At 43.9% G+C, this 23,547-nt stretch overlaps 1 protein-coding gene and 1 pseudogene across 4 annotated transcripts in view; one reads left to right on the forward strand and one right to left on the reverse strand.

Annotated features, from left to right (window-relative positions):
• The window catches only part of LOC148030251 (YCF49-like protein), a 46,203-nt gene extending 25,001 nt beyond the window's left edge, over window positions 1-21,202 (reverse strand). For all 4 annotated transcript variants that reach the window (XR_015692153.1, XR_015692155.1, XR_015692154.1 and 1 more), the window contains exon 1: window positions 20,690-21,202. Coding sequence is in view for 1 of the 4 variants with exons in the window: in XM_087686541.1 (XP_087542667.1) it covers window positions 20,690-21,099 (410 nt within the window). In the remaining 3 variants the exon portion in view is untranslated. The remainder of the gene's footprint in view (window positions 1-20,689) is intronic.
• On the forward strand, window positions 12,455-16,351 carry LOC148030252 (phosphoribulokinase, chloroplastic pseudogene; annotated as a pseudogene).
• Window positions 21,203-23,547: the final 2,345 nt, after the last annotated feature.

Genomic DNA, 23,547 nt, shown 5'->3' on the forward strand with positions numbered 1-23,547 from the left:
CAAGGCCCAGTCTCATTGGGACAAACTGAATGCCAGGATTCGATCCTTTCTCTTTCTATCATGCACTACAGCCGTGATCGCTCACATCGAGCACTTGACGGTGGCTCGGGAGATATGGCTGGAGCTTGATCAGATGTACAATCGGATGACCCTTATGAACCGGGTTTCTTTGGAGGTACAGATGTGGACCTTGTCCGTAAATAAGTCTTCTTCGCTACGGGAGCACATTAACAAGCTAAGGTAGCTTCAGATGCAGGTTCAGAATGCGGGGAAGCTGATTTCCTCCGAAGACATGGCGATCACACTATTGTCCCAGTTGCCGCCACGATTCGGTACATTTTACTCTGCTCTTATTGCTTCGGGGCGAGAGTCTACTCTTCGCTGGGAAGAGTTGGTTCCTATGGTCTTGAACCAAGAGGAACAATTAAAGGCACAGAATGCTTCCAAGTCGGAGGCGCTGACAGGTCAAGCCTCTCAAAAGAAGGGGAAGGACCAAAGGAAGAAGAAGGGGGATAACAAGTCCAAGAAGGACAAGGACAAAGATTCCACATGCCATATTTGTGGAAAGACTGGCCATTGGAAGAAGGATTGCCCTAACAAAGACACGAAGGACACCAAGAAGAAGGACACCAAGGATTCTGGAGCGGTGGCTGCACCCTCATCAGCTGCATTTCTTCATCTAGCTGTCATTGAGGACGCTTCACCGAATGCTTCTGATGCTGCTAGTGGTGCCTCACGGCACATGACTCCTTCATCAGATGGTGTTGCCCAGTTGCGACCCTCGCGTGGGCAGATTCTCATTGGAGACAGCTCTTCAGTATCTATTGCAGGTCGGGGTAAGATGCAGCTTATTCCCGATGGACGAGGTGTTACCCATACCTCAGAGGTTTTGCATGTACCAAGATTAGGGTACCATCTCCTTTCAGTTCATAAGATTTGCTCCCTTGGCCTTTTGGTGGAGTTTGACAGTACTACGGTGCGAGTCCTTGATCGTGGATCGAGGAAGGTTCTCTCATCCGGATATGAGGAGAACGGCATTTACAAACTGAAGTCTTCCACCGCCCTCTCTACTCTTCTTCTTACCTCTCAGTCACAGTCAGAGTTATGGCATGCTCGGTTTGGTCACCTGAACTATGACTATCTTCGGAGGGCGTCACGTGGACAGCTTGTTCGAGGGTTGCCGGATATAGTGGTGAGCCAGTAGCCATGTGTCTCCTGCATTCGGGGGAAGCAACATAGGGATGCCATTCCCCACACAGCTTCGCGGTGGTCTACTTCACCGATGGAGCTAGTATCTACGGATCTATGTGGCCCTATGAGGAATGAGTCCTTGCGTGGGAGCTCGTACTTCATGTTGATCGTGGATGACTACAGCAGGATGACATGGGCCTACTTTTTGGCATTAAAGTCAGAAGCTTTCTCGCACTTCAAGGATTGGCTTCTCTTTGAGGAGAACTGATCGGGCCGGAAGTTGAAGACCTTGCGATCCGACAAGGGAGGTGAATTTGTTTCTAATGAGTTTGCTCGGTTTTGTGCAGATAGAGGAATTCACCAGGAGTTTGCCAATACCAACACTCCTCAAGAAAATATTCTTGAACGGAAGAACCGCAGTGTGATCGAGATGGCGCGCACCATGATGGAGCACCGACAGACCCCTCAGATTCTGTGGGCTGAGGCTGTGGCTACTGCAGTCCACATCCTTAATCGATCCCCTACTTCGGCCGTGGAAGGGATGACCCCATTTGAGGCTTATTTTGGGACGAAGCCAGATGTTTCTTACTTTCGGGTCTTTGGGTGTGATGTCTATGTTCACATCCCCAAGGCTCACCGTGATAAATTTGAAGCAGCTTCCCGAAAACAGGTATTTGTTGGCTACAGCTCCCAGTCTCAAGGCTACCGACTATATGATCCCGTCAAGGGAAATGTGTACACTAGCCGTGATGTGCGGTTTGTGGAGGTTCCGGCTACTTCAACAGGTGAGGAGCATCCCGTTCTTGGAGATCCAGGGGAGAGTTGGGCTCCTTCTACAGTTCCACTGGAGCCCGTACCTTTTGATTATGATTCTGTTTCTGACACAGAGTCTACTGTTCCACCGGACACCTCAGCAGAGTTACCACCGGTGGATATTCCCGAGTCTTCTACTGATGGAGAACGACGAGGGGAGGTTCCGCCTCCTCCTCGCTGGGCCCATGACACACTCCGTGATTCAGGGATCGAGGAGATTCCTGAGGAGTGGGGACCGCAGGATGGTCCGCGGCGGTCACGGAGGCACCAGACACATTCTACGGAGCTTGTTTGCTCCAACTATTGTTTGATGACCCGTGTTATGCAAGATCGAGAGCCCACCTCCGTGAAGGAGGCTTTACAGTCCGCACCATGGAAGAAAGCTATGGAAGCTGAGTTGGAGGCTATTGAGAGGAATGGCACTTGGTCACTCATGCCCCGCCCCCCGAAGAAGAAGGTGATTGGAGTCAAGTGGGTCTTCAAGACCAAATACCTTAGCGATGGTTCTTTGGATAAGCACAAGGCTCGCCTTGTTGCTAAAGGTTTTGCACAGCGCCCAGGTATTGACTGTCATGATACTTTTGCCCCCGCAGCTCGTATGGCGACCATTAGAGCTGTTCTTGCTTTGACTGACCATAGGAGATGGCCTGTTTATCAGTTGGATGTGAAGTCGGCCTTCCTCAATGGTGATTTGAAGGAGGAGATCTATATTGAGCAGCCTCCTGGCTTTGGATCTTCAGATGGGAAAGTCTACAGGTTGAAGAAGGCCTTGTATGGCCTCAAGCAGGCTCCGCGTGCATGGAACGAGAAGATTGATTCGTTCCTTCAGTCTCAGTTGGGATATCGGCGGTCCAAGGCCGATCCGCAGCTGTATGTTCACACTTCCGAGGATGGTTGTGTGCTATTTGTCTTATATGTTGATGATTTGATTGTCACAGGTGATGATGCACAGCAGGTCCAAGAGACGCAGTCAGCTTTACATCAGACATTCGAGATGACGGACTTGGGTCTACTCCATTTCTTTTTGGGCCATGAGATTTATCAGTCTCAGAGGGGGATCTTTATCTCTCAACAGAGATATGTACAAGAGCTCTTGGTGTCTTTTGAGATGGAGGATTGTCGGGCCCTATCTACTCCTATGGATCCGAACTGGAAGGCCACTTCCCATTCAGCTTCTCCTTTGGCGGATGCGTCCCGCTATCGACAATTGATTGGGTCTTTGATTTGGCTTCTCAACACCAGGGTTGATCTATGTTTTGCTGTTGGGCTCTTGGCAGGGTTCATGAGTGAACCTAAGACAGTGCATTGGCAGGCTGCTCAAAGGATACTTCAGTATTTAAGAGGGACGTCTGATTTAGGGATTCATTACCCCACAGGGACAGATGGGTCAGATCTTGTACTTGCAGGTTGGAGCGACTCGGATTGGGCCGGTGATGTGGACCACAGGCGGTCTACTACACGTTACTATTTTACTTTGGGTGCAGGTGTTATTTCATGGAGTAGCAAGAAGCAGCCCACGGTAGCCCTTTCGTCTACTGAGGCGGAGTATCGGGCCGCGTCTTCCACCACATGCGAGGTTGTGTGGCTTCGAAGATTATTGGCGGAGCTTGGGTGCCCCCAGACTCGTCCTACATTGCTGCGATGTGACAATGAGAGTTGCATTGCCTTAGCAAGGAACCCTGTTTTTCATGCCCGGACGAAGCACATTGAGATCCAGTACCACTTCATCCGAGAAAAGCTTCTGGATGAGACCATCACTGTGGAGTACTGCAAGACGGAGGACAATCTTGCGGATTTGTTTACGAAGGCGCTTCCTCAGGCTCTACTTCGGCGACATTCCAGATCCCTCAGGCTTCTACCCTGCCCAGGCTCTGAGAGGGGGTCTTAGAGATCAGATCAGGTCAGGGCAGCAGGACAGGCCTGGTGCAGTCGAACTGCCTGCAGTCGGACTGCCACGTGGCAGTCCGACCTGCAGCAGGCAGTCGGCTGCATTTAATGCAGCCGCCTGGCCATTTCTGGCGCCCTCTTTTGCCCGGTTTTTCAGCTATTTATATCTGCCACTTTCAGCAGTCTGGTACACTTCTCTGCTCGCAGATTACAGACCGGTGACGCGCAGATTCCGTCTCTGTTCGCAGATTTCAGACAGGAGACAGTGCAGACTGCAGCGGACTTCGAGGTGAACAACAGGTTGCATCGTCGAGGTGGAGACACGCAGTCCAGCGCACTGCGCCCGTGTATATATCTGCATATCTTTGTATTCAGCATTCTTTATACAGCAGATCTTCATCGTCCACTATCTCTTTCTCTCTCTTCTCTCTCTGCGTTCTCTCTCTCTCAGTCCTACGCTTCCGCACCGCTGCACTCTGACACATATCTGGACTTGGGCACCTATGACTTGCTCGGGTATGTATTGAATGATGCCGCCTTCATCTATCGGTGGTAGCTCCTCAACATAATCCATTGATGATCCAATGAAGGGCTTCAATTGACTCACATGGAAGACATTATGAATCTTCGTGGATGGGGGCAATGCCAACCAATATGCCAAGTCTCCCACTCTTTTGACAATCCGGTATGGCCCATAGAACCTGTGAGCTAACTTGTTGCTGGACCCATCCTAGGGTGGCATATCTGGACTTGGGCACTTTCAAAAGCACCAAATCCCCTTCTTGGAACTCAACATCCCTTCTTTTGTCATCCACATAAAGCAATGCCTCAAAAGGTGAAACTCCAATGCTAAAGTGTGTAGAGTTATTATAGGCAAACTCAACCAAATGCAACCATGAGTCCCAAGCATGCTGCACATCATGATAGAAATGCCTCAAGTAAGTTTCCAACCACTTGTTGACCCTCTCTGTCTGGCCATCAGTCGGTGGATGGTAAGCAGTGGAAGGGACTAACTGAGTGCCCATAGAGCTGAAAACTGCCTGCCAAAAGTTACTCATGAACTTAGCATCCCGATCATGCACAATGACCTGTGGTAAGCCATGTAATTTGAAAACATGTTCCATGAATTGGCTGGCTACTTGAGAAGCATTATATTGAGTCTTTGTAGGAATGAAATGGGCTGCCTTGGTGAGTCTGTCCACAACTACATAGATGTTGTTCCATCCTTTTTGGGTCACTGGTAGGCCGGTAATGAAGTCCATAGTAATGTGTGTCCATTTGCCTTCCGGCATAAGCAATGGCTGAAGTAAACCAACTGGTTTTAAGGTATTGTCCTTGTTTTTCTGACATGGCACGCAGTTCAAGACAAAATCTTTTACATCCTTCCATAGGCCCTTCCAGTGAAGGCTCTTAGCAATCTTGTCATAGATTTTAAATATGTCCAAATGACCAAGCTGTAGGCGAGGAATGCATCTCTTGCATAATATTTTGCTTGAATGGAGAAGTGTATGGGATGGCAATCCTACCCTAAAACCATAAGAGACCGTTATTAAGCTGATATAGAGAGTTCTCTTCCACATGCCCTTGCTGTAATTTCTGAAAAATGTAGCTGAAATCAGCATCTAACAAATAGGCATCCTAAAGCTCTTCTATCCAATCATTATGAAGTTCCATGATGGCTGAAACTTTACAGGCCCACATTCTAGATAACGAATCAGCAACTACATTGTCTTTTCCTCACGTATGTGTAATGTCAAAGTCATAGTTCTGCAATGTAGCTGCCCATCTGCGTTGTTTGGAGGTAAGATTAGACTGAGAGAGGAAATACTTGAGGACCCTATGGTCGCTCTTGACCCTAAATTTGCTACCATACAAGTAGTGGTGCCATTTCTTAATGGCATGAAGGATGGCCAACATCTCTTGGTCATATACATTCATGGTCATCTCATTTTCAACAAGTTTGCGGCTCTCAAACGCTATTATCCCATGCTCCTGTGACAATGCCACCCCTATGCCTCTGCCACTGGTATCACACTAAATGGTGAATTCTTTTGAAAAATCTAGGCATACCAAGATGGGAGCTGAGGTAAGCAATTCCTTGAGCTAATTAAAGCTCTTATCAGCTATGGCATCCCAAAAAAAAGCCTCTTTCTTAAGCCTATCAATCAAGGGAGCTGCAATAGTGGCATAATGCCTAATGAATCTACAATAGAATGATGAGAAACCAAGAAATCCTCTAAGTAAAGTGGTATTTGCAAGTGTGGGCCAGTCTTTTATACACTGCACTTTCTTAGGATCAGCCCTAATTCCATCTTCACTAACAATGTGCCCCAAGTATTCCACTTCTGTCTGCACGAAAGAACATTTTGTCTCCTTGGCAAAGAGTCTATATTGCCTCAATATATCAAACACCTGCCTCATATGCCAAAGGTGATCCTTCAGTGATCTACTATAGATGAGGATGTCATCAAAGAAAACCAACACAAATCTGAAAAGAAAGGGCTGAAGTATTTTGTTCATTAAGCTCGGAAAAATGGCCGATGCATTAGTTAACCCAAAAGGCATAACCAAGAAATGATAAAGCCCTCAATCAGTCCGAAACGCTGTTTTGACCTCATCCCCTGCCCTCATGCGGATCTAGCCATAGCCTGACCTCAAATCTATCTTTGTAAAGTACTTAGCCCCCTTGAGCTCATCTAGCAAGTCATCTATGCGTGGAATGGGGTACTAAAACCAGCCTTCCTTTTTGGAATGGATGGTAATAACCTGATTTAAGAGTTAATTACAGCAATAAATAAATACACATAAAATGAAATACACACTTTACCATAACATTCTTGGACAGTGGACACCCTGTTGGCCCCAAAATTGGCGCCCCTTGCGGTATTTCTTTAGCTTTCATTCAATTGGAAGGAGTACAACTTGAGATTCTTCAATCCCCTCCTACTAACCAATTGCTCTTGCTGTCATAAATGTTCAGCGAGCCTTTTGGGTCATTTGCTCCTTGTTTCACCCAAGACTTCTCCTCCAATTTGACCCTTGGCTAGCCAAATGCTGCCCCAAATCAATTCGAGATGGGCTCGCTCCTGAAATCCCTTGATAATCTTCAATTATCAGCTATCTACTGATTTCAGTCCCTTGAGCCTTCAATCTCTGGCACGGATCCCAAGGTGGCTGCTAAACCCTAATTTCTGCTGTGAATTAGGGTTTGCTGCAGAAATTACAGATCAACCCACCAAAAATGGCTGAGACCTCCTCCGAATGGCTGAGAATTGCTGAGAATGGCTGAGCATAGGCTGAAGGAGATGAGAGAATGCTGTAGAGAGAGAAAATTTTGAGATTTGTCACAAAGAACTGATCAAAATCAGTTATTGCCCTGCTGTACCAGCCCCAAACGGATGCACCAACAACAATAGGAGCATCAAAGATTCTGATCTTCAGGAGAAACTACATCAGCAGTAATTGTCAGCTTCCCAAGGTCAAGAATATGCAATCTCCATCACCAAAATAGTCTCCAATGGCTGGGAATTGGCCCCAAAAGCTGGTAGCAACAGTCCAACACCTCTTTCCAACAGCTTCAAAATGAAACAACGAGATTTCCCTCTCCTTTCAGCCCTATTTAGCCTTTCCCCCACTTGCATGGGAAAGTTTTGCCAAGTGGCAGCTTTCTTAATCCATTTTCAGCAATTTCCAGCCATTTAATTAATTTTCAGAATTAATTAATTCTGAAAATTAATTCAGCCCTTAATCCATGCCCAGAAAATTGACCTTACCCATCCAAAAATTAATTGGCTAGGCCATTTGCAACCCAAAGTGGTCCCATGCATTAATTGACCCTTGGACAAGCATTAATCCATTAATTAATGCCTAGTCCCTAGTGTCACCACTGACACTTAATGGCCAATTAATGGTCCTAGGGGCAAACTGACACCAAAATTCACCTAGAATCTAACAAGTGTAACTTGTTACAACTTTTGCCTTTGACACCCATCTTTTTCACAAGGTCCTTCAGTCTTCAACTGTGAGAAAGTAGCTCGCACCTCACATATGCAACACATGTGCATCTTTTAATTGCACATTTGATTAATCCTTTAATCAAATGTCAATTAAACATAAACAAAGCATCAAATTTTCACGTCCTCGTGACAAACCACCCCCTTGAAATCCTTGCAATCATCCTGGATTGCACTGTAATGTGTCAAAGCAAACAATATTGCACTGGAATTTTCACAAGGCATCATAGTCAACACAACATTGGCCACTGCTAACTAACTATCTCATATGCCCACCATTTGCTAAAAATTTCCAGCCAACATAAACATAGCATAAAGCTCAACAATAGTCCATAACTGTTGCCAGAAACTCATCGGATGCATCCCAAACTCTTGTTTCTCAACAATGCTGACTACACAACCATAGTAAAGCATAAACCGAGTCGAAACTATGGCTGAATTGTCAATGACATTTGTTTACATGCGACTGTCCATGGAATCAGCTATACACCATTAAAAACTAAGCATGACCTGATCATAAACTGATCATGGACTAATATGAGAACCGATCACAAATGGCTGCAAATGTGACTCCAAACTGATCACAAGCTGATGGTAAAAAAAACTGATCAGAAACTAATGCAAAAGCTGATGCAAACAACTGATCCCAAAGTGATCATAAACGGTTCTCAAACTAATCAAAAAGTGAGCTGAAACTAATCAGAAATCGATCTCAAAATTGAGGCAAAAACTCATGTCAAATTGGTCCAAAAACTCATGCCAAACTGGTCCAAAAACTCATGCATAAGTATAGTCTCAAAGCCGCGGTGACAACCATACTCATATACATGTATCTCACAGTGACTAGTACACCGAGTAGTGACCTCATGGCAGACATGCTGTTAGCACAGTACCTTGGATGCATGCTGAATACATCCGAGATCCACTACATACGAGAGCTGTCCAAAACCGATGGAGTGGAAGTGCTACCTCCCCCTTGAGCATCAGGCAATGCTCCGAACGCCCGCTCTACTGAACCTGAGTAAGCCCAATCCAAAGTCGGCTCTAACTGAAAGGCATCGAGATAAAGTTGCAACAACTGAGGATGGTCTGCCAAGTCATCCTCTTCCATCCATTTGGCATCCATTGGTGAACAGTTGTGAAACTTCACCCAATAGCTTATGGAAGCTTCACCTTTGACCTTTTCTCTTTGTGCCAAAATCTGCTCAATTACCAATATCTTATTCAGCTCCTCTACATTGGACTGAATTTCAGCAGATACATCCTTAGGCACATCACCATAAAAAGGCCTCAACAAGCTCACATGAAAGGCATAGTGTATCCACTAGTGTAGAGGCAATTTCCATGATAGCCAGCATTAAACGGAGCATTTGTATGACCAGCACTTATTCCTTGAGCCCCAAAAGCACGACGGAGTACCGATACTTGCCCATATGCGTAATTTTGCACACCAAGCATCATACCGATGCCACCATACATCAGATTATGCATTCCATGAGCCATACCCGAGTACATTGGGTTATGCAAGCCATGCATTGGTTGCTGAAAGTTATGGGGAGGTGTTCCATACATTCCCACATTCAGTCACTCACCCACCATAGCATGAAAAATTTGTGCTACCACCAAAGTAAGCTGGCTGCCCCAAATTCTCATGCAAACCTTGCTGTCCAAAAACCATAGGATAGGCAAATACATCATGAACTTGCATTTGCATTTCTTGCCCAACGCCCAACTAGCACCAACTGCTTTTCATCGTGAGCATGTTTAGGAGCATCTTGAGAAGGCTTTGGCTTGTTCTTCGGTGCATCTTGCTGTCCCGAAGTTCTAGAAGAGGATTTTCTCTTCTTGCCCTTGTTGTCCTTCGTACGAGTGTTCAAAAACCGAGTAAACTGAGGATCTTTTGCCAATTCAGCAAAGATATTGGCTATTGTCCTCATCCGATTCTTGAACTGGTCATCAAATTCCTCTTCACTTTGCCGGTCATCTACCTCGTGATGGCTTGAAGGCCCTGCATCTTGCCCAACAGCAACATTTTCAGCTTGTTGTCCATCATGAGAGCCTTGTCCAAGATTAGGCATTGCATTTCCTTCATTCCCGTGAGAATGTCCATACTGAGAGGCATCATCACTGCGTGATTCCATCTCACTATATGAAGACATGTTGCTGTAATTTCTCAGCTGAGCACAAAAATCAGCATAGCAAGCTTTGGCTTGCAATCAGGTGCCTTGGGCCCACCAAATCAAGAGATTTGAAGTATCGCGGCAACGGAACCTTGAAACCAGCCTTCCTTCTTGGAATGGGTGGTGATAACCTGATTTAAGAGTTAATTACAGCAATAAATAAATACACATAAAATGAAATACACACTTTACCATAACATTCTTGGACAGTGGACACCCTGTTGGCCCCAAAATTGGCGCCCCTTGCGGTATTTCTTTAGCTTTCATTCAATTGGAAGGAGTACAACTTGAGATTCTTCAATCCCCTCCTACTAACCAATTGCTCTTGCTGTCATAAATGTTCAGCGAGCCTTTTGGGTCATTTGCTCCTTGTTTCACCCAGGACTTCTTCTCCAATTTGACCCTTGGCTGGCCAAATGCTGCCCCAAATCAATTCGAGATGGGCTCGCTCCTGAAATCCCTTGATAATCTTCAATTATCAGCTATCTACTGATTTTAGTCCCTTGAGCCTTCAATCTCTGGCACGGATCCCAAGGTGGCTGCTAAACCCTAATTTCTGCTGTGAATTAGGGTTTGCTGCAGAAATTACAGATCAACCCACCAAAAATGGCTGAGACCTCCTCCGAATGGCTGAGAATTGCTGAGAATGGCTGAGCATAGGCTGAAGGAGATGAGAGAATGCTGTAGAGAGAGAAAATTTTGAGATTTGTCACAAAGAACTGATCAAAATCAGTTGTTGCCCTGCTGTACCAACCCCAAACGGATGCACCAACAACAATAGGAGCATCAAAGACTGTGATCTTCAGGAGAAACTACATCAGCAGCAATTGTCAGCTTCCCAAGGTCAAGAATATGCAATATCCATCACCAAAATAGTCTCCAATGGCTGGGAATTGGCCCCAAAAGCTGGCAGCAACAGTCCAACACCTCTTTCCAACAGCTCCAAAATGAAAAAACGAGATTTCCCTCTCCCTTCAGCCCTATTTAGCCTTTGCCCCACTTGCATGGGCAAGTTTTGCCAAGTGGCAGCTTTCTTAATTCATTTTCAGCAATTTCCAACCATTTAATTAATTTTCAGAATTAATTAATTCTGAAAATTAATTCGGCCCTTAATCCATGCCCAGAAATTTGGCCTTGCCCATCCAAAAATTAATTGGCTAGGCCATTTGCAATTTAAAGTGGTCCCATGCATTAATTGACCCTTGAACAAGCATTAATCCATTAATTAATGCCTAGTCCCTAGTGTCACCACTAACACTTAATGGCCAATTAATGGTCCTAGGGGCAAACTGACACCAAAATTCACCTAGAATCTAACAAGTGTAACTTGTTACAACTTTTGCCTTTGACACCCATCTTTTTCACAGGGTCCTTCGGTCTTCAACTGTGAGAAAGTAGCTTGCACCTCACATGTGCAACACGTGCATCTTTTAATTGCACATTTGATTAAACCTTTAATCAAATGTCAATTAAACATAAGCAAAGCATCAAATTTTCACGTCCTCGTGACAGGTACCTATTCTTCACGATGATCTTATTAAGATCCCTGTAGTCTATGCACATTCTGAAAGATCCATCCTTCTTCTTGACCAATAACACAGGGGAAGCATATGGTGAAGAACTAGGCTCAATAAATCCCATGTCAAATAATTCTTTAAATTGTTTGGCAACTTCTTCTCTTTCACACCTAGACAATCTATAAGGTGGCTTGTTCACAGGCTTTGACTGAGGCTCCAGATCTATGGAATGATCAACCGCCCTATTAGGGGGTAGTGATGTAGATACTTGGAAGAGGTCCTTGTACTCTTCTAAAAGAGCGCTCAATGCTGAATTCTTTACTGTTTTAGTGGATTGATCTGAATTTTCTTTATTTAACTACAATACAAAGATTTGGGACCGTCTCTTGAACTCTTTCTTGAGTTGTTTGCTACTAATGAGCTGAAATTCACTATTATTTTGAATTCCTTGCAAGTGAATGAGCTAACAAACTCCATATACAGCAAGGAAAAATCCATGGTTATAGTGCCCAAAGTTTTCAACCAATCACAACCCAAGACAACATCTATAGGCCCCATTTCCAATGCAATTAGATCCATTTCCTGTCCAAATTTTTCAGCAAGCTGAATATGAACAGCAGGGCATACTTGAGTACTAATTTCTTCCTTCCCATTGGCAACTTGCACCTTCAATGGCTGCTGTAAATCAGTGGAAAAACACTGCAGCCTGTTCATGACTGCTCTATTAAAGAAACTATGAGTGCTACCACTATCTACAAGTATAAACACATCCTTTCCATGAATTTTCCCCTTAATACGCAATGTATTAGGGCTTCTAGATCCTATCCAAACATCCATAGATATGGTATAAACAATGGCAGCATGTATTTCAGCATGTAGTTCATTCTTTCCACCCATATCCCATGATACACAACCACCGGGGGTCAAAAGAAAAAGAGTCAACAAGGTCAAAGAACTCTTCTTGATCAAACTCTTCATCAGCATCATCCGTTTCAGCAATCATCATAAAAGCATGTGCATCCTTAGGGTCCTCCTCTGAGTCCTCAAATACCAACATGCTGTGAACCCATGCCTTAGCATTTCTAAAAGCACATTTTGAGGCATGATCAGCTCTATACTTCTCACCACACTTAAAACAAAGCCCTTTTTCCTTTCTTTCTTTATACAAATCCATGGGAATGGACTTTGGACTGCCAAAGGCCACAAAGCATTTTTATTCTTGCTGTCCCCTTGCCTATTATCCATTCTCCGGCTGTTTGTTGTCCTGAAATTACTTTGTGGTCTTGAGGCATTAAAAGTGGGGTATGTGGGAATCTTAGGAGTGCTGAATGGCACATTACCACCACCATAACTTACCCCAAACTGTCCCGGCCTTACAGCACCTCTTTGCTGCCCAAAATGTGACTGCATAGGTCATCTTTGCTGCCCAAACACTGGCTGAGAAGCCCCTCTTTGCTGTCCATGCTGAAATGAAGCATCCGGGCAATACTTACGAGAGTACCTCTCAGCCAACTCAATAGCTTTGAACAAATCCGATGGATTTTGAGCTGAAACATCAACCGAGAGTTGGGGATTCAGCCCGTACATATACTTATGTAACTTGGCATCATCACTAATCGACTTAACATACATGGTAAGGTTGAAGAACTGATTTGTGTATTCTCTAACAGCAAGACCACGCTGTTCAAGGCCATACCATTGGAGGGAAAGCTTTTCTTTCTCCACCAACGAGACAAATACTTGCACCATGAGTGCCTTGAACGCTTCCCACGAGTTTACTTGCTGATTTTCTCTTTTAATGTACCTCCACCATATATGTGCAAATCCTTCCAAGTGGATGGTTGCAAAATGGATCTTTTGGCCATCACTACGAGGCAAGATGTCAAAAAAATCCTCAAGCTTGGAGAGCCACTCTTCGAGTTTAGTTGGAGATGACGATTGACCATTGAATTTTGAGAAGATAATCTTGTCTCTCAGCTCTCTTTCATGATTAGGTGGTTGTCCCATATATCCAAACTGAGGCTGATCCATGTGGCTGTCCAAAAATGATCCATTATTAGAGTAATTCCTGCCAAAAGATGGCTGAACTCACATAGATGGCATGGGCCCTTGCAAAGGCTGGAAATTACCCCTCATTGCATTGTTCATGGGCTCCTCTTGCCTATGTGAAGGCTCTCCCTGTTCAAAAGTGCTGTTAGGGACGCCCACTCTCCCCAAAGTACCTTGGGAGTTCATATTTGTGGCATTTACTGATGGGCCAATCACTCTTTTAGCATGCATACCCAACCTATCCTCGTGTTCCTTCCCTTTCATTTGGAATTTCATCCACTTAGTGAGCTCGGCAGCAAGGGTGTCCATAGTGGTCTTCATTTGACCAACGCCTTCCATCAATACTCTATGCCTCTTAGCTAGCCTTGTCTCATGCAAACTGAGGTTGTTAGTGAGCGCACCGAGGCTCCCCACATCATGAGAGTAATCTTCATCTTCCACCTCAGGGTTAGTTTCAGCCCTCGGGGCTCGTGCATCCCTTATTTGTAGCTGAACATTTTCATTGGCCTTGGTTTTTCCCCTATTCCCTGCCATGGTTAGGTGCAGTCCTGTTAGACCCCTGTCGATATTTTGCCCGTAACTTGAGCTAGGAAGCTCCGATTGATTTACTTTTTTTGTTCAAGTCGAAGCCAAGGATGCCCTCTTTGAACCGAGCATAAGCACGCGCTCCCAGGTTTTATACAGAAAATTCTGTAATAGGAAAAGTACTGCTATATTGTGCAGTCCAGCACCCTGTCTACACCTGTAGGAGGCCTGTTTTGACCTGTAAGTATCTTGTAGGGTCCAACTAGAGCTCCAAAACTGATCAAGGCCCTTAGTAGGACCTGTGGACACGCTGCAAGACCTGCACCTCAGTTCTTGGGAGTAGGTACACTTCTATAAATGCAAGCAGATCGCTTACAGCACCCTACGGGAGTCAAGAAAGGGATTGCAAGAAATCAACTTGTCAATGCATGACTAAAAGGTGATGCATCCCACATGGCATAATACATTGCCCAACCATCCAAATTCACTATTTGTAACCTTATTCCAGAACTGAGCATGTCATAAACATCTCTTAGCATAATTTTCCCATGCATAGGCATCTCCCATACATTCCAAGCATCGTATTCACTACCATTGACTGCATATGTATTCGCATGTCTACAAATACATCCTCAGTAGTATTTTCCATACATTTGCAGTCAACAATACATCCATATATCAATGCCAAGTCAATATCTCAATTCTTCAAGTGGATACCTGCACCTGCAAGCAACTTCGGGCTCCAGATCACCGAGAGGTAGACAAAGTTCCCCCCGGGCCGGGTTGTGCACCCCTTCAAGGTCTATGATGGCAAGGGGGGGTCACCCCTCTTTTGTCTTGCCACCTCGCCTGGCATCGGGCTTTTCCACACCCGGAATATACATGGCAGACATTTATTAATTAAACGCCCAACATGAGATGCATTCGAAAGTACGAATTGCACCTTTTCATGAAATGCATGGAATGGAAAATTGGGGTCAAGGGTAGGGCTTACCAAGCAGTGACTCACTGCTGACTTACCCTTATACAATGGATTTTTTTGTTAATTTTTTATTTAAGTGGCTCAGTCAAGAAACAACAACTCAATTGGTTAAGGTAAGCAGAAGCAATAATCCTAAATGAGTTTCAGCATGAATTTATCCATTCAATGATAGTGAAGCAAAATGACTGTGACGAATTGGATAGCAAACAAGCATCAAATTTATCACCTAATGCCTACTTAAGCTCTTGCATTCTCTCAAGCAATTGGCTATGGCTCAGCAAGAGGATAAATTTGAGAGGATAAGAGTTTTAGAACTAAGTACCTTATGATGCTTGACGAAGTTGGAAATCAATTAACAGGCAGAACTTCTCAAGCTTCTCTTGTTGCAAGCTTCACATTTGCCACATGAGTGCACCATGCACCCAACATCAACATGATCTCCAACCTTGAATCGTCTGATGTCTGAACTGCTGAGCTGACCTCAATAAAAATAACAATTCCAACAACTTCATGCCTTGAAATGATAGGTATTGTGATCCTCAAGAATGCCCTCTACCTTAAACCTTCAGCAAGTTGTTGGCACTGTCACAACAAGATGCTCCTCAAGAATGCCCTCTACCTTAAACCTTCAGCAAGTTGCTGGCACTGTCAGGCTGCAAGGAGAAAGGAGTGACCGCATTGGATCCCTACGCCAACAACTTTGATCTCATGTATGAGCACGTCAAGGCTATCAAGGAAGGCAAGCCCATTGAGAAGCCTATTTACAACCATGTCACTGGTCTTCTTGACCCACCAGAGACTATTCTGCCTTCTAAAATCTTTGTGATTGAGGGTCTGCACCCCATGTTTGATGCTCGAGTCCGAGAACTTCTGGATTTCAGTATCTACCTAGATATCAGTGATGAGGTTAAGTTTGCTTAGAAGATTCAGCGAGATATGGCAAAGCGCGGCCACAGCTTGGAGAACATCAAGGCTAGCATTGCTGCAAGGAAACCAGATTTTGATGCATACATAGATCCCCAGAAGCAATACACGGATGTAGTGATCCAGGTCCTGCCTACCCAACTAATCCCAGATGACAATGAAGGCAAGGTGCTGAGAATAAAGATGATAATGAAGGAAGGAGTTCCAAATTTCACCCCTGAGCATCTCTTTGATGAGGGATCAACCAACATCACCTCGGGTTCACAATAAGGCGATGCAAGAAGCAACAAGTGGCCTTATGAATTTCTTTGCATTCGATCTGCACCCTTCTGGTCCACGCCTCTAATCATCTTCTTGCAATCTTCGAGTGTTGCTTTCTTGTCTCCAGGGTTTGTCAGAACAGAGTGGAGCACCTCTGCAGTGATATTTCCATTCTTGTCTAGATCGAATACATCAAACACAGCTGAGAGCTCGTCAACGCCTGCAATCTCAATCTCACCCGAGTGATGGACTCTTCTCTTGTTGAAGTCAATGAACTCTTGAAGAGCTTCCCAGGGCTTCAAGACTGAGCACACCGCATCTAAGTTAGATCAGAAGCCATGACCGGAGCATCGGCAGAAGGCAGTTCACCTCTATTTGCCCTTACCTCGCAGCAGGAGCCGCAAGAGGACCAGTTCTTCCTCCGAGTTAACTGATGGCTCTTCTCTGAAATCCCCCCACTGCTCCTTCACCTTGGTCTCAAGGATTTGAAATCCCCCGCAGCTCCTTCACCTTGCTGCTCCTTCACCTTTGTCTCAAGGATCTGAAATCCCCCGCTGCTCCTTCACCTTTGTCTCAAGAATCATCCCTCTCATCACCTAGATAGTTTCTCCCTATCTTTCTTCTCTCCATCTCGAGCACTCAAGAGCAAGGTTGGAAGCTCTCTGAGACATGTCCCCCCTAGCATTATCAAGGAGATGGAGCAAGTTTTTGCACAGTTTGATGCCAACGGTGATGGAAAGATCTCCGCAGATGAGCTTTGCCGTGTTCTCAAATCTCTTGGTGACAATACAACCGAAGAGGAAACTGGGCTAATGGTCGCAAAAGCAAACTCTAATGGAGATGATTGATGTCAATGCAGAGGCCATTTACAGGCCGGCAGAAGAGAAAAAAACTTCCTTAACGGTTCCAAAAGTAGTAGAAGCAAAAGCCATAGAAAGGAGAGATTTGATGCTTTAAAAATGAAGAGCATGATGGAAACCATTAGTGGTAGTAAGGAAGAATGGGCTAATCTCCTCCATGGAAGCTTGAGAGAAGCTTGAAATGAAAGAAAAAGAAAGACTCTCCCTGAAAAATAACAATAACTATACCCTCTTCTACTCTTCTTACCACTGTTTTTTAGAAATTTACCTTCGAATTTGGCCCAAAATGATCCACAAGCTGCCAAATCCGGTCTTCCAGCCTCTAAACTTGGTCCAAGGACTCCATTAATACTCGTGACTACTGTCCTCCTAATTCTTGACCTCAGGGTCCTTCAGCGCTCCTCCATTTTAGTGCCTGTCCCTGTGTACTTGAACCTTCTTGGATTTTTAATTGAAAAGGATGGTAACTGAGCATGTAAGGTAACTAAATGGATCAAAACTACAGCTCCGATACCACTTGTCAAGAAGAAAATAGGAGAGAGAAGAAGAGGAGAGAGAGTGTAGAAGAGAGAAAAAGACTACAGGATGAGAGAAAGAAAGTGACGAGGAGACAGAAAGACTAGAAAATGAGAGAGAAAGACAAAGAGAGAGAAAGAAGCCACGAAAGCTTGGAAAGAGAGGTGAAGATGAAAGGAGACTTGTATTATTATCTAATCCCCCAAAAATCAAGTCCCTAACACCTTATATACCAACCAGTGTAGCTATTATTTCCCCATTATTAAATCCCCTCTCTTACATGTACATTTAATCCAACTCTGGCCATATCTCCTGAGCCATGGTCAAGTACTCAAATGTAAGCAATAATAGCTGGAGTACAAGAGAGAAAGAGGAAAGTGCGAAAGTGGGCATTCGGTTTATCCCAATGTGCCTATATTTTAAGCAACTAACCTTATCATCCGTAGAAAGCTTGGAGGTATCACGAGTTATAGGACGGTCTAAGCCTTGGTCACAGGCTCCACTGAATCATACGACTCCAAGATGGCAAGCATCATTACCTGCCAAATGCACTAATTCTCCCCATCAAGCTTCTAATCTAAAGAAAGAGCCAATAACACAAGGACCTTATGGTCCATAATAGCCTAAAACTCTACATCAATCTCGGAAGACATTGTCACATGAATAACCTGCACCAAAACAAGGGCAGCCCCTTTGACTCTGCACACAATGTCTGCTAGGGCTTCCTCCACTTGTCCCAAACGTGTTTCAACCGCCACTAGAGGTAATGAAAACTTAAAATTTGCTCCAAAAGGCTGAAAATGCAGCCTGTTATCCTTCACGAACAGGAAATACCTGAAAAAAACAGCAACTTTGCTCGTTTCCTGCACTTCACCTGTTCATCTCAGCCTCTGTATGCTTAAAACACAAACTTTTGTCGCGAAGAAATCTCCTGTTCAGGTCTGCCTACAATCAATCAGCCCTTCAATGCTGCTCTGAGACCATGTCATAGTGCAGTGAATGCGGAAGCATATGGACAAGACTGAAAGACAATGAACACGAGAGAGGAGAGAGAGAGAGGAGAGAGATAGAAAAGAGACAATAGAGCGCAGTTATCTGCAGTAAATGAATTCTGAAATGAAGAAGGCAGAGGTACAAGCAGCCTGTCAAAGTATCTCCTCGTGCCGATCTCTGTCTCCACGTGAAAAGATAAGTGAATGTGGACTGGCTGGACGCTGGATATAAATAGCTAAGCAATAGACCCAAAAATGACGAAGTTGGCCAGCTAAAACTGGCCAAACAGTTGCTGAAAATGGCCGACTGCATATAAAATGATGTAGAAGACTGTGATCTTACCCACGTGTGCCACATGGCACTACTGCCTGCCCACTAACTGTCTCAATGGAAAATGCCCAAACTGATAACAGACCACCAAAGAATGTTGGACCAATCAAGCTAATCTCATGGAACAAGAAGACTACAATCTTCTACATCATCAGAATCAAATCATCCTTATTAAAAACTATACAAAACAGTCCCTCTAAATCACAGTCTATTCTATAGCTAATGGACAAGAACTAAAGAGCAGGCTACTATCCAAATTCATGCAAAAATCAACTCCACACCACCTATTCTTAAAAGGAGGTGTTGAGTAACAAGGGTAGAACCTTAGGGCATAAGAACAAGCACTTTAAACTTGACACAAGAAGTGATATGTCAATGAAAAATGAGAAGTGATGTAAGCAAGACTTCAATCAAAGGAGGTGGAGTGAACATAGTGATGCATCCCCCATTCATGGAAGAGGTGAAATTTATTGGGGGATAGCTTTTGAGAGCCAGATTACCTGTATCTCTGTGCCTATTTAATGGCACCTTAGTTTAATAGTAGTTTGTGCATCTGTTTGAGTAATTCTCTCTTCGTTATTTTCATGGCTCTTTTGTATTATGATCTTGGGTAGTCTCCAACACCTTTGATGCAACTACCATTCAGATGAAACCCACTCAGGTGCCCACATCACTTGTAAGTGCATATTAAATAGTGTCTGTTAACATTCACCCTCACTTGAGAACATTAGAGCACCAACTAGTTCATAGGCTTTGAGTGAAATACTTCAAACAAGATAAATGTCCAGCCAAAATTATGCTTCCAGATGTTTGAAGCATTTACCATAGCCAAAATTATGCTTCCAAATGTTTGAAGCATTTACCATAGTCAAAATTTGTTTCAAGACTATAGATATTCTCAACATTGTGCATCAAAATCTGGCATTGTTCCACAAACTGTAGAGCTTTTGGATAGCTAAATGCTTTCTTCAAGTGTTACATTTATCAAACATTGCTGCTCCATGAATTGCCGTTTAACACTGCTATGATACATAGAGGCAGATGTCTCTAACTGATTGTTGAAAAAGATATCCAAGACCAAAGGAGTCTTGAAGCTACAATAAGAGTGAATGCATGATGTGTATGCAGGAGGGAAAATCAGTCTGGTAGAGAGAGTGTGTGTGTGAGTGCAAACGCATGCGCTTTCAAGTGCTTGTGTGTGTTTCCCCCCCCACACCCCCCCCCCCAAAAAGAAAAAAAAAAAAAAACTTAAAACACTCACACTTTGTTTGTTTTGTGAAACCATGGCTCACTTACGCATCTACAGACAAAGGGGATGGTCCTCTGAGCGAGCATTGTACAGATAATTTGCCAAAAGCAGTGGTAAAACACATCCATGAAAAAAAAAATTGCACATCGCCAACATAGCAACTATCATAGAGGGATTGCCACACAAAACGCCACATACATATGCATGCACACATGCCCACACGCACTCACCCGCATGCACGCGTGCGTGCACTTAGTCATGTACACTCATTTCGTGAAGCATAAGTCAATATGTATATTGAGCTCCAAAGGCAGGTCTATATAAGGTACGGTACGAAATGAAAACTATTATGTTGTGAGACGATAGAGGCAAATGGAAGAGGAAATTACAGAAACTGACCATTCGACAACACTGGCGACATGGATGGTCCAGGTGGGGAGCGAGAGGGCGTTCTTGGGCTCGCTGGCCAGAAGCTCACGAACCACGTCCTCGGCCATCGCTGGATGCGCATCAATAACAAGGGTCGCAGCTAGGAAGCTGCCCGCTGCGGCGACGTACATAGCGCTGGAGGAGGGCAGGGGCAGGGGCAGCGAGGGGCCGCGATTCTTCTTCACCGCAGGCAGGCCATGGTCGCATGGCTCGCTGCGATTCTTCACCGGCGGCAGGCCATGACCGCATCCCAGGTGAGAAGGGCTGAGGTGAGAAGGGCTGTGGCGCGACAGCACGAGAGAAGAAGCGGGGGTGGGAATGGAGGGGACGCGAGACAAGGAGGGCGGAGGTGCCACGAAGGTGGCCGTGAGAGACAGCATGATCGCATCGCCAGAGCTACGACACCCATCTCATTGACTCATTCATCCATCTCATGGACTGACTATCTCCATCCATTCATCCATCTCATAAACCAAATGGTTTTTGTCCTCTCATCCGGACATAAATTGGGCTAGTCCTAAGCTCTCTCCATAACAAGAAATGGTTTATTCATGAACGAAGAATGCATGTGGATCATGTTGAGAAACAACTCATCTAGAGCTCTTGGTTGGATGTGAATTCCTCCATTTACATAATTACAATGCGATATGGGTATGGAACCTAAGAAAGCTCATTCTTATGTGGCATGATATCACAAAGAGAGGGGAGAGAAGAGAGGCTAGGGCCTATATGGCTTTTGTAATATTCACAACTATGTATCCTTCCATCCTTCAAATCTATCTTAGTGCAAATAACTCAAATGAGTTGTTAGAAGTGTTCTTTTTAAATACCATCTATTTTGTTTAGGATTAGGCCTTTTAATACCATTTCAATTTAATTGGATTGGACAGGTTGGTACGTGGTGTTTCTACTATGGGATTCTTATCGGGTTTGGTGAGCATGGTTTGGAAGTCAATTGGGTGTGAATTTTGGTTTATGCTTTGTCATTGGATTATGTAGTGGCAATCACATTAGAGTTATTAGGTGGGAACTCATTGATGATTAGTTGAGCTTTTGGTCGATAGACCATTAAAGTACTCATGGATTGAGCACCCTTCCTCTTAGCTTTTCTCTTACCATATACATACATGTGTGTGTGTGTGTGTGTGTGGAAAATGTAATCAAAGAAAATGCTCAATCAAATAGAAGTAGCCAAGAAGTAGAAAGGAGTGCATGAGAATAAAGTAAAATTGACAAATGAAACCTAGAGGAAGTGGCAAAAAGGAAAGTAGGTCTACTCCAATGGGTGGTGGGGTGGGTCCAAAAAGGTACCCACATGAGGATACAAAGCTACTAAGTCATAAAATGGGGGCAAGAGAGATGCCCATTATGGATGCACAATGTGTTAGTAAAGATGGAGATACTAGAGGGAAGCTTCTAGTCTTGAAATTTACCAAATAAGAAGAAAGGCTTCCTAACACATAGAAAAGTAGTCAATGAGCAAAAATTCTTGTTGGATAAGGATCTTAGAACTGCCCCAATGACACATAGGAGAGAGCACACCACACATCCTTGAGGCAAAAAAAGAGGGAAAGTATATTATATATTCTAATGGATGAGTGATCATTGTAGAGTATCAATTCCTAAATACGCCAAATGACCCCACACAGCCTCTCGGCCAAGAGCATATGAGTACTATAAATTATTCTTTTAATTGTTACATTTATAGATGTGATTTTGGATTATAGTATAATTAATTACCCCTCCTAACTCCAAGCAAGGGGTTTCCCACAAGTAGGTGACTATCTCACCTCAAATTACATACATAAAGGGCACCCTTTAGTAGATTGTTGTGGCCCTTATGGCTCTTCTACATCTTAGAGATTGGCCCCAAGATGCACCATTTGAAACATATAAAGCATCGTAACATACTCCTCTCTTGATATTTATCATTCCAAGAGACTTTTCATAATCTCATGTAATCTTTTTTCCAAGAATAAACATGCTAACCTATGACTAGGGATCTTCTTCCACTCCAAGTGGGTCAACATGCTGTTTTTCAAGCAATTGCTATGCATCCAACCAAGAGGTTTATTCCAATACTATGCTTTAATGCTCATTCCATGTAAGATGGAATGCTCTAAAGTACACAAACAAAAGAAAAGTAGCATCATCTTCCATGTATACATTCATATATTTTCATGCTTTTCACTATACTTATTGTGACAATGTAGAAGATAGCACCAAGAAAACCCATGCTACTATCTTCCTTACACTAAAAAAAAGACCTATATGCATATGAAAAATATAAAAAAACCATCATATTAATCTCATTTTTCCCTTCTCACCACCCCCTATCGATAAATTTTGTAAGCATTATCATTTTCTTAGGTATGCAGTGAATGAGAAAAACTATATAGGAATGCACCTTAATATCCACAACATTAGGATCATCTAAACATTCAATTCCCTTAAAATGAGACTTACTGTAAAATATTTCATAAAATCACTTTATTTTTAATTGTTTCAAAATCGCTTTAGTAGCCCATTGATGCTCTGCACAGCCACTAACAACCACCTTTACATTCACTTGCTCTATTACTTGCATCATATCGCACTTCGGCACTCCTTTTCCCTCTCCCTCTTAGCCCATATGAATAGTCCATATGAGGAGAGAGAATGAGGAGAGAAAGAAAGACTAGGTTTTCAATATTTTGCATCATCCATCATTTTGTGTGATTCCAGCGGGCGGTTAGAAGCAAAGAAATTCAAGAATCCACATCTAGGAGTGTTTCTCTCAGATCAAGAATAATTGCAAATTGCTATTTTTTTGAAAAATGAGCGAGCAT

Source organism: Lygodium microphyllum, chromosome 10 (assembly GCF_053477565.2).
Source record: "Lygodium microphyllum isolate KBCC chromosome 10, Lygodium_microphyllum_v1.1.10, whole genome shotgun sequence".
NCBI classification, from domain to species: Eukaryota; Viridiplantae; Streptophyta; class Polypodiopsida; order Schizaeales; family Lygodiaceae; genus Lygodium; species Lygodium microphyllum.